The sequence below is a fragment of the Cynocephalus volans genome, chromosome X, assembly GCF_027409185.1.
Source record: "Cynocephalus volans isolate mCynVol1 chromosome X, mCynVol1.pri, whole genome shotgun sequence".
NCBI lineage: Eukaryota > Metazoa > Chordata > Mammalia > Dermoptera > Cynocephalidae > Cynocephalus > Cynocephalus volans.
In genome coordinates, this window is record NC_084478.1 from 64,701,231 (window position 1) to 64,713,763 (window position 12,533).

The window sequence follows — 12,533 nt, forward strand, 5'->3', positions numbered from 1 at the left end:
TGGGTAGAGTTTCATTCCTCTACAAATGGATATCCAGTTTTACCAGCACCATTTACTGAAGAGGCTGTCCTTCACCCAACGTATGTTCTTGGAACCTCTGTCAAAGATCAGTTGGCTCTAAGCATGCGGGCTGATTTCTGGGTTCTCTACTCTGTTCCCTTGGTCCATGTGTCTGTTTTTATGTCCTTGGCTAGTTTGAATGGTTCTGGAATGAGGCTCTGAGATACCTTTTGGAAGTTCTATGGGATACCGAATTTAAAAAAAGAAGAGTATTATTGGATGGAAGCTATGGATCTGACTTTGGGAACCTGTGTGACCTTGAGCAAGTTAGTTAATCTCTCTGGGACTCAGTTTCCTCATCTGACAAGTGGAGGACATAGGACTGTTGTGGAGACTATCTGAGGCAGGCAATGTCATGTGCTTCACACGGTGCCTGACACAGAGGAAATACTGAGCTATGTCACTTGCTGTGTCTGTTAGCAGGAGCCTCCTCACTGGTCTCTCTGAATGGTCTCTCTGTTCCTGCCCTTGCCCTCTGCAATCTTTTCTCCACAGAGCAGCCTGCAGGTCATTTTAAAATTTTTCCTTCTTACTAAAATCTTTATATTTACATATATACATATACATTTTTTCACACACACACACAATCTAATTTTGTGTAAATAATAATACGAAAAAAATCTTACATAGACCTTCCTACACTCTAGGCATTGTTCTCAATCCTATACAATTACCAACTCATGTGTCACCAGAACCTTAACGAGGTAGGCACTATCGTTATCCCCATTTTATCGATAAGGAAACTTAACAGAGAGACGGTAGGAGTCCTGCCCTAGGTCACACAGATGGTAACGGGGGTTTGAACCCAGGCTGTCTCCATCACGTTTGCTTATTTGGGGGGGGCTCTGTTTTCTTCCCTGATATATCGCCAATGTCTAGAACACTACCTGGCATAGAGGAGGTGCTTAACAAATTCCTGTGGAGGTCATATTCCAGTAGGGCAAGACAGGCCGTAAACAAATGAGTCAAATATACGTGCATTTTAAACATTAATATGTAATGCCAGATTGCTTCAGACTGGTCTTCAAAAAATATGATCCCTCCGATGGCTTCCCGTCATGTCCAGAATGAAATATGAACTCTGTCCCTGGCCAGAGGCCCTCCATCACCTGGCCCCGCCCACACCTCCTACACTCCCAGCACAGTGACGCTATCTCTGCCCACCCAGGGAAAGCAACCTGTCAGCCGCTACTTAATACATCCCCTTCACTCCCAGGGTTTCTGTGTGTGTCCCATATCGCCGTTCATTTATTTTTCAGCTTCCTGTTTTTCTGTATACCGACCTACTGTTCTTCAAGCGCTAGAATATACTGTCAGCCTGGCCGCCGGATGGAGCCACCGGTTTTCCCTACCTCCCAGTCTTTGTGCGCGCAGAGCAATTCCGCTACGCATCCTGTCTACCCATTCAATTACATGTGCCACCCCGTCGACGCTCTCCAAGTTCAAGACACGAAATCCTTGCTGGCTAGAAACTCTTCCTTAATTGGATAGTCCCCTGCGCGCCGTGAGAAAACTGCTGTCTGACGTCTTAGGGTTGCCGGCCTCCGCAGAACAAACTAAACACCTGCTCTGTGCGGCCGTCCTGGAGGGAGGAGACGGGGAAGGCGCGGCCATCTCGCCTAGGAGCGCTGACGTCACCTGCGCGGCCGCCGTCCGTCTGCGCCTGCGCCGGGGCCCCGTGGTCACCTTCGCGACCCCATGTTGACTCCCGGCGGGCGCCATGTCAAAGGCACCACTGAGCGCGCGCAGAACCTGCCCCGCTGCGGTGCCAGAGTCGGTCCGGAAGCCAAAGTGCTCGTCGAGCCCCGAGCTTGTAAAGGTCTCCTGAACGGTGGACAGATATTCTGTTGTCGAGAGAGAGTGAGTTTGTGGGGCGAGTGCCAGGGGCCGTGGGCTGAGTGCTGGGGCGCTCAAAGGTTGAGTGAAGGGCGGTTGGTGAGGGTCATTGATGTGTGCGTTTGGTGGCCGAGTGATGGGGAACCCAAGGGTCCGGGAGTGAGGGTCTGGGGGCTCAATGGTGGACAGTTACGGGGCTAGTCGGGATTGCGGAGGGCCTATTAAAGTTTGACTTTTACACATTTTCCAGCACAGTGAGCTGCGCCAAAGGTTCCTGCACATCCCTCAGGCCCCTCTCTGGATGCGCCCTGCCTTCCCGCTGCCCACTCCCCTTGCCCAAGGCCCAAGGTAGGGGCCTGGTGTGAATGCTCCAGCCGAAGTGAATCTGCACCCGAAGGCCCCTTTCCGGCTCCAGGGCCCAACGTCCCCAGCGAGGTGAGGAGAAGGAAGAAGAGGCACGTGAGAGGACCCACCTGACCCTGGGCCTCGCCCAGAGTTTGGGACCTGGGAGGGGCGGGGCATGGTGCTGCGAAGTCTGAGGGGGATGGGAGCGATAATAGAGACTTTTACAGTCCCGTTTTTGGAGTTTAAGAAGTAACGTATTTGAGTTATAGATTAATTAGGAAATACGGGGAAAGAAACTCAAAAGGAACTAATTTTCCCACCCGGAAACATTTGAAAGTCCATTCTTGGACATTTTTTAGTGTTTATAAGTGTATGCCCTTTAAACATTTAACATACAATTTTCGAGTGGGTTCCTGCAGTTTTATAATGTACTTTTTCTCATTTAGAAGTTTAGTGTAATCCAGCGTAAATTTTTTTCTATACCGTATTAAAAACTTTTCAGATATGTGTACCACAGAGAACAAAAATAATGTGCACAGTTCCATGTAACATTTTTTTTTTTTTAACTTTTTCGTGACCAGCACTCAGCCAGTGAGGGCACTGACCATTCCTATATAGGATCCGAACCCGCAGTGGGAGCATCGCTGCGCTCCCAGCGCCACATTCTCCCGAGTGCGCCACGGTCTCAGCCCTTCCATGTAACATTTGGAACTGCTGTGTAGCACTTCATCCCTTATATTTCTATATTACTAATCCTTTATCACGGGTACACTTGGATCATTTAAATTGGACATTATTAAAGTTAATCCTGATATAATGGTACCTACGGAGAAATTATGATATGTTATGATAAATTATTTCATTAAGGAAAATACCTAGAAATACATTTAATGGGTCAGTATGTGACTTAATATATACATGAAGCATTTTGCGTACAAGGTTCACATGAGGAAAAGGGTCAAGATTACACAGGTCCGGGTTAAAACCTCATGTTTGCATAAACTCTTGCATAGAGCAGCCTCATGACCGGCTGGTGTGTGAGAGGATTTCTAGGCAGATAATTCTAGGAACTGAATGCCTGATGGGATCTTTCGTATGCTCTTCTCTTTTCCAGACGTTCCAGCTCAGCCTTCACACATCTCTGCTTTTTCCCAGGAAGAGCAGGAAATGGCCAAACTCCAGGTAAGTATGTTGTCTGTCTCTTCCTATCTCTTTTTCACTGTGGATGTAATGAGATATGTAGGAATCTCTGCCATAAAGTAGGAAATTACCTGTAAATAAGGATGAGGATCAGGGAAAATGAGAGGCCAAATTAGAATGCAGATGCATTGGAGGACTTCGGGTGGAAGAGACATTAAACTTGAGCTGCCGGTTTCCCTTTGAGGTTCCTGGCAGCCAAAGAGAAATGTATCCAGTATCTTGGCTCACCGTAGTCATCAGGAGAGAGCACAGAGTCCTCAGGGGAAGTCAGGGTTGCCTGGAATTGCGTCTCAAAGCACTTCTTTGCCAGGTCTTCATGTGGGTAATGGAATTGTCTTCAACCACAGCCTGATGATAAATGCGGTTCCTGGTTTCCTGCAGATAGTTATGCTCTGCATAATGATGTTTCGGTCAATGATGGACCGCATATACAATGGTGATCCCATAAAATTGTAATGGCTGTACCATACAGCCTACGTTCGTAAGTGTGTGTAAGTACATTCTGTGATGTTTGCACAGAGATGGTACTGCCCAACGATGCACTTCTCAGAGCTAACCCTGTTGTTAAGCGACATGTGGCTGTATTTCCTACAGCATTCCTCAGTGAGCGGGAGACATCATGTCAAAGTGTAATTTGGGAATGAAATCTCCTATGGAACGTACCTCTCTTTCATGTGACTTTCCTCTTACCTGTAGCCTCATGCAACCACAAATCTGTTCTGGGTCACTATAGTTTTATCTTTTCGAGGTATGGGAAGGGTCATAATCATAACCCCTCCTTTGTTCAGCATAATACGACTCAAGGTGGAGAGAAAACCTATGAATGTCCTGAGTGTTGAAAATCCCTCAGTGAGAATTCACTCCTTATTGTTCATCAGATCGCTCATACAAGAGAGGAACCTTATGAATGTAGAGAATGTAGAAAAGCATTCAGTAGGAAGGCACACCTCAGTATACTTCAGAGAATGCATACAGGAGACAAACTCCTTGAATGGAATGAATGTCGTAAATCCTTCAGAGAGGAATCAACACTGCATATACGTCAAAGAACTCATGCAGGTGAAAAACCGTATGTGTGCAATGAGTGTGGCAAAACCTTCCAAGAAAAGACAAAGCTCATCATATACCAGAGAAACTCACACAGAAGAGAAGCCCTATGAATGTTCTGAATGTGGGAAAACCTTGAAATCCCCTGTGTGGGTGTTCTCTTGTACATCAGAGAACACACACAGGAGAGTAACCTTTTGAATGTAATGAATGTGGCAAATCCTTCAGAGAGAAATCAATGCTGCATAGACGTCAAAGAACTCATACAGGAAAGAAACGTTATGTGTCTTCAGACTGTGGAAGAGCCTTTATCCTTAAGGTGAGCCTCAGTGCTCATCAGAGAATTCATAGAGGAGAAAAACTTGATGGATGTACTGTACATGGGAAAGCCTTCTGGAAGTCATATCTCATGTTCCATCAGAGAGCTCATACAAGAGAAAAATTTGAGAAATCCTTCCAGTTGGAAGCCTAACGTCACCGTGAAATCTGGTCACAGGTATCAAGGGAAACCCAATTTAATAAATTTCAATAAGCATAGTCCCTTGGAAATGATATAAGGGAAATGTGTTTCTAGACTTAATAGCAAACTCGCGTACAAAAAAATAAATAAAATCTACTATTGTTAAGAATAGCTGTTTTGTCTTTTCTCTTAATGGGGAATGAGTGCCATGTACAAGAAAAGAAGGGTTTACCAAATGATGTAAAGGTACAAATTTACACTTAACCACTAAAGGAACACCAGTTCAAAATATACTGGAAATGTTCTAATTTATTAGAAAGGATGCATAATCAGAACAATATAAAGAAAAGAGCACTAGGGCATCAAATCCAGTTTCCAGAAGTATCAACAATTGATAATGTCAGCATTTCCACCCCAGCCTGTTCTGTGGGCAAAATTTTGGCTGTGTTCCTACGCATGATCTTCTCCCTTTGAGAGCTTGTTCGTGAAGCCTTCCCAGAAATACTGTGAACTTCCCCATAGGCATTTAGAAGAGCTCTCTGTAGTGGATTGAATTAAGTCCTCTCAGAACTCACTGAAGCTTGAATTGTGTCCCCCAAGTTTTATGTATTAGAAACTTAGCCCCCACTGTGACCATTACGAGGGTGGGAAATCCTGTGATGGTTATTGAAGGGTGGAGCCTTGAGGAGGTGTTGGGATTGTAGGACTGTGCAGTAGTGAATGGATTAACACTGGTGCTCAGGTGTGGTTCTGAGGGATTTAAAGGAAGAAGAGAGTCTCTGCGCTCTGCTCTCTCTGCTTCTACCATCTAGCAATGCGAGACCCCTGGGTTACTGGTGCCAACATCAGATGGCCTATGGACTTCCAGCCTAAGAAACTATATGAAACGAATTTCATTCTCTTTAAAACTTACCCAGTCCCAAGGATTTTGTTATAAGCAATGGAAACGGACCAATACACATTGTTTACTTAAATTCTCCAGAATTGATTTCTACACCTTTTGATGAATAGCTATCACATTCAGAGATCAGTGCCCAGAGTGATGGCACTCTTTACGGGCCCCCAGGGCGGTGTGTGATTTGGTTATCTAGGCTGGTTGGGGCTGAAGGCAGGATGAACCCAACTGACATTAAGGAAGGGGGCTCGAGATTTCCTTGGCGGGAAGTGGCAGCTAGCTGTTTTCTTCATCATCTGTGCTTATCCTGAGTGAAGTGAACACTGAAATCCAGGCTTTGGGTAGTTGAGTATCCAGCCCCAACCAAAGAATGCAAAGGACATGAGGGACTGTTTCCTCACTGCAGTGGCTGCTTCCAATGGGGCCAGTGCGAAGAGAAAGAATGGCAAGTTCAGAGTCCTAAATTATCTGCTCAAGACACAGACAGAAACCCAGACATTCTGTAAAAAGTTAGTACCTTGTGCACCCGCTGAATTCCCTGTCTATATTGCCAATCTGTCATTTGAACCTTAGGACTCTGTATAGAAAGGGATGGGGTGCTGGTATTCAAATGGTGATATGTGGGTGAATTTGGGACAGTGTGAATACGCTAAACTTCTGATTCCCACTGACCTTCTTATGCAAGCTTAATCCAATTCCATTCTCCCCAGAAGAGACTCTATGTGCCTTGTTAAAGACCACCAAAATAGTGAAGATACAAAAGAGTTCTGTCACCTCCCAATGTGTATCCCTTTTGTAGTCAACCCTTTAGTGTACATTGGCTCCAGGCAATCACTGATATATTTTTGGTCTCGGTCGTTTTGCCTTCCCCATGGTGTTGTATAAATGGAATCATACCGTACTTAGCCTTTTGAGTCTGGCTTTTTTCACTTAGCATAATACATTTGCGGTTCATCCGTGTTGTTGCGTGTATCACTAGTTCTTTCATGTTGATTGCTGTGCAGTATTACATTTTGTGGATTCCAGGTTGTTTACCCATTTATTGGTTGAAAAGCATTTGGGTTTTTTCCGTCTTTTGCTGATTAAAAATATAGCTTTCGGGTTTACGTAAGTTTTCATTTCATTGAAGTAGATATACCTGGGAACGGAATTGCAGGATTGTATAGTAGTATATGCTTAACTTCATAAACAACTGGAAAACCACTTTGCAAAGTGGCTGTGCCATTTCACATTCCTGCCTATGATAGGAGACGTCTGGTTCCTCACCAGTACTTAGTATTGTCGGGTTTCTTTCCCCATTCTAATAGGCATATAGCGGCATCTCGTTGCGGTTTTAATTTGCAGTTCCCTCATGACTAATGATGTTGAGCATCGTTTTATGTGCATATTTGCCATTTCTATATCTTTTTTCATGACGTATCTGTGTTTTGCCTTTTGTTTTTTTTTTCAGTTTTGAGAGTTCTTTATATATTCTCAATACAAGTTCTTTGCCAGATATTTGATTTGCAAATATTTTCTTCCATTCTGTAGTGTGTCTTCTCGATCTCTTAACCATGTCTTGAATTTTGATATCACATCTAAGAAGTGTTTGGCTAACCCAAGGTCAAAAAGACTTTCTCCCATAGTCTAGAAGTAGTATAGGTTTAGACTTTACATTTACGTCTATGATCCATTTTGAGTTAAATTTTATATATGTTGGAGACGTTCATTGATGTCCTTTTTTGGGCATATCAATATCACATTGTTCCAGAACCATTTGTTCAAATAGGAACTCCCATTTTCCATTGAATTGCCCCTGCGTTTTGTCAAAAATAATTTGTGTATATAAAGATCTAAAGTACATTTAAATATAACAGACGTGAAGTCCACAGTTTATAAGTGTACAGCTTGATGAATTATTACAAAGTGAACACACTGTGTAGCCACCACCTAGGCCAAGATATAGAACATAATCGGGACCTCAGAATCCCCCTTCATGCCCTCTGCCTAAATCTCTGCCACCCACAAAAGTAATCACTGTCCTGACTTGGATTAGCCTTGCCTGTTCTCTTACTATATATAAATAAAATCATGCAGTGTGTACTCGTCTGATTCTGGTTTTTTTGCTCATCAGTACATCTGTGACAGTCATCTGTGTTGGACATGTGCAGAGCAGTTCTCCGGGTGGCCTTGCGCTGATGTTGTCCTCCCCTTTTTCTCACTTCTGCTTCTCAAGAATAATTGTGGAATGTGCTGGGAATGTAACATCCTGAGATAAAGAGGGGTCTGGCTTGAACAGCCCAGCCTCTGTTCTGGACCCGGCCCCCCTATAACCAGATGTCCTTCAGTGCTTTAGCTCAGTGGGTCCTGTGGCCCTGGAGGTGTAAAATACAAGGCAGGCAGCTTTCTGGGGTCCCTCAGCTGCAGTGCAAGTGGGGCATGTTTAGATGAGACTACGTTTGCCCCACGCAGCTTTCCTGAGCCATGGGGGACCAGCTCACAATGAAGCTGAGGCTTCTGTTGTCACTTGCTGCCTATCTGTAAGTACTAAACCTGTTCCATGTAACTTGTCCTAGTCACATGTGCGTGGGTGTTCTGTCTCACCAGACTCAGACAAACCGGTAGCCAGCGGTCATTAACATGCTTCATTCACAACATGTGGTTGTAGTTTATTCATTTTCGTTAACACACAGCATTCCATTGAATGGATGTGTCACAATTGGCCCGTTCTACTGCTGACACACATTTGGATTTTTTCTCATGGTTTAGTGTTAGAAATAGCGCTGTCGTGAACATCTCGGTACTTGCTTTCTAGAGCACATGTGCTTGAATTTCTCTACGGTGTGTACCTAGGAGTAGAATTGCTGGATCATGGCATATGCAAATCATTAACTTTAGGAAATAATGCCACTGTTTCCCAAAGTGATTATAGCAGTTTACATTCCCACTAACAGTGTGTGAGAATTCCCATTTCAACACGCTGTGGTATTTTAGTCTGCTCAATTATGACTTTTCTGGTGGGCGCATAGTGGGTGTCTCAAAGTGACTTACATTTTCATTTACCCGACTGCCAATGGGGTTGAGTACTTTTCTGTTTACCTGAGTGGTAATGAGGTAGAGTACATTTTCTCATGTTCGTAGGTCATTTGTTCTCCCATTTAGTGAACTACTACCTATTCACTTCTCTTGGTCATTCTTCTGTGGTGTTTGCATGCTTCTTATTGATTCGTAGGGGTTATTTTATGTATTTTAGATAAGAACCCTTTATCAGTCATGAATATTGCAGATAATGTTCCCATCTGTGGCTTGCCTTTCTCACTGTACTGCTCTTAGTGTTTGAACGCTTACAAGACTTTTCCTTGGTGAATAGTACTTTTCATGTTTTGTTTTAGAATTCTTTCCCTATCCCAAGCTTATGAAAACATTTTCCTATATTATTTTACAGATGCTTTATTGTGTTTCCTCTCACATTAGATTTACAGTTTACTCGTAGCTGTTTTTTGTGTATGGTGAGTGGGACAAAGAGATTTCATTTTTTGCCATATAGATATTCAATAACCCGGCCACATTTATTGGAAAGATCACCTTCTCCCCGCTGCTTTACTGTGCCAACTTTTTTATAAACCAGGTGTCTATACACGTTTGGAATCTCTTTTGACTTCCACTGGACTATTTTCCTATTCTTGTGTTAATATCACATTCTCTAAAATGTTCTATTACTTAATGGAATCGTTTTTCTACTGTGATTTTTTGATTCTCCCACAAAGGAGATCATATGAATTAGGCATCCTATAGTAAGTCATGACGATGAACTGGGATCCCAGTGAGAAATTCCCCTACATTCTATCCTCATCACCCAGTGGTCAGCATTTTAGACTAAAAGTAATGTGCCATTATAGGGACTAGTGACATTTGAGGACGTGGCTGTGGATTTCACCCAAGAGGAGTGGCAGTACCTGAACCCTCCACAGAAGACCCTGTACAGAGATGTGATGCTGGAGACCGTCAGCAACCTGGTCTGTGTGGGTAAGAATGGCTTTCTTGGGTCAATTTGCTGTTTCTGATTATTGCCTCCAATAGAGGGCCTTTTCTTTCTTATTCCCTCCCCCACCCCACCCCCATTCTCTCCTGACAAGATGTTTGTGAACTCAAAACCCAGGTTGAATGGTTTGACTTTACCACTTTGTCAAGCAATAGGTCCCTTGTGCTGTCCTCTGTCTCAGAGGCTCTGAAGACCAAGGAGATATTTCTGTCATTTCTCATTAACAGGGCAGCAGGTTACTAAGCCAGACTTCATCCTCAAGTTGGTGGTGGAAGAGCCTTGCCAGGCAGAAGGAAAAATCCCAATTTGGACCTTTTCGGGTGAGTAGGATTGTCCCAGGCTCTGGGGACATGAGGTGCCTCCTAGCCGATCAGTCAGGGCTTGGGCCCTCTGAACGGGCTTTCAAGAATATCTTGGGAAAAGGCTGTGGCCCTTGGTGCTGTTGGAGGACAGGGACATGAGCTCCTCACATACAAGACAGACACCCCCTCCCATGTCTCACACCCACCAGAACAGTTTCCTTAAGTTGGTGCTCGCCTGCAAGTTTCTGCACTGTTCCTTTTGTCCCATCTACTTTCTGTCTCTCGGTTTTTTTCTATTCTGAAGGTTTCATATAAATGGAATTGCGCAATATGTGGCCTTTCTCGTGTGGTTTCTTTCATTTGGCAAGTTTTCAAGGTTTATCCACATTGTAGCATGTATCAGTACTTCGTTCCTTTTTATGGAGGAATAATATTCCATTGTATGGATAGACCACATTTTGTTGATCTGTTCTTCTGTTGATGGCCATCTGGGTTCTTGTCACTTTTTGACTATTATGAATATTGCTGCTATGAACATTGATATACGATTTTTCGTGGTGATGTATGGTTTCATTTCTTTCATGTAGATAAATAGGGTTAGAATTGTCCCATGTGGTAATTTTACATTTATCATCTCGAGGAACTGCCACACTGTATGAATATCCTGTTCCTTAAACACTCTTACCCAGTAGTTTTAATATTCACTGATGATTCCTGCCTGAATCAGTTACTACTAAGTTGGTTGATTCTTATTTTTTCAGTGGGTTATCATCCATTGCTGTCACTGTTCATTTTCATGCTCAAATTGTCCTCAATGTGACTAATAGGCGTCCCTTCAGGCCGGTGTCTCTGTCCTATTGCCATGTCCCTACCTTTGTTTGAGCACTTCCTCACTTTCTTGCACAAACATATGTTCCAGGTTCATCTTGTATTTTCCCTGTTTTAGGGCTGGAATCAGCAATTTCTCCAAAGATTTCTGATTTCAGTTAGTGGGAATGCTATTTAGAAACCAGTTTCTTGGTGCTGGGTGTACTCGTAGCTACTCAAATTCTTATCTCTTATAATCTATAGATGATTCCCCTCCATGTCGTTTTTCCCCGTGGTATTTCCTTTTTAAGTAACTGGGTCATTTTTCCTTTAGTTTTCCACATTCTGGATTTGGCTGTTCAATACCCTGTGGTGGTATTTAGCATGGTTGTCTGTCCCCTGTCTTTCTTGTCAGTTGGTAGTTAGATGTAGAAGATGGATCATATTTTGTTTTCTACTTTGAGCAAGTTTACTTCCCAGCTACTTCCACCAGGAGGCATGTAATACATGGTTGTCTTTCTTTGTTCTACGTTAGATCCATGGATTCATTAATGGTTGCAAAATGGTGATATTCTAATTCTATCATTCCTTCTCTTGGGTGAGCTGAAAGATTCTAGAAAGAGAAACTGCCCCCTCACCTATTTGCTTACTGTGAGTTACACATACAGAAAAGTTTGAAGAGCCGAGCCAGGATTTGCTCCTGGACTAGAGAGCCACAGCACTAGCTAAGCACATGGGCCATACTGCTGCTTACTACTGAAGGAGGTTCAGATTCAGCAGATCCTTGGGGGAGCTTGGGTCTCATCAGGAGACCTGGTCTTCCAGTGGTTTCGTGTTCATTCCTGGTAAGAAGTGGTGCTTTGCTATCCAAAGAAAGGAAGTCACAGGGAAGGAAACCACAGCTGCACAATCCATTTTAAAATTCAGTATTGCTATGGCAAAATGTTAACATTATTGAATCTAAGTGGTAATATGAGTATTTATTATACTCTTCTTTCAACTTTTCTCTATGCTTGAAAACTTTCATAAAAATTTTAGGGGGAAAGTGAGAAGAAAAGTGAACTATAAAAGTTGATTAAAAACTAAGCGTATGTGCAAAAAAATATTTACCATATTTCATTGATTTCAAGATACCATTGATTTAAAGCCATGGCACTGAGAAGGGAAAATTGCCACCAATTATTCTATGGCATACCATTCATTGTAAGGTATATCTGGATTCAGAGATGTTGAAATGTAAAATAATGTGCATCTTCTACTTGACCAAATATGAAATTAAAAGCAAGCCTTTGCAATTTTAACCATCTAAATGAGTGTTACAGATAACAAACTACCTTAAATATTAATAAAAATTCAAATCAGAAGATAAGAGTAAGCTTTTGTGGAAAGACTGATGTGCCTATTGAACGTTATCTAGATTCTCAATATAGCAAAATGTGGAGGACAAGGTCGTGTGGGTGAAAGAAGACAAGGAGGGGTTCAGAGTTCATAATAGGTAGAGTTTTTAGTGGAAATAGTGTGGACGGGAGCAGAGAAGGTGGTGCTGGTGTTGAAGAACTG

General features: G+C 43.0%; 1 protein-coding gene across 1 annotated transcript in view; it reads left to right on the top strand.

Moving 5' to 3' along the window:
- The window catches only part of LOC134368019 (zinc finger protein 182-like), a 53,900-nt gene that overhangs the window by 27,308 nt on the left and 14,059 nt on the right, over positions 1-12,533 (top strand). Inside the window, 4 exon segments of the mRNA XM_063084643.1 lie at positions 4,246-4,554; positions 4,644-4,807; positions 9,722-9,848; positions 10,092-10,184. Of these exon segments, the coding sequence (XP_062940713.1) occupies positions 4,246-4,554; positions 4,644-4,807; positions 9,722-9,848; positions 10,092-10,184 (693 nt within the window).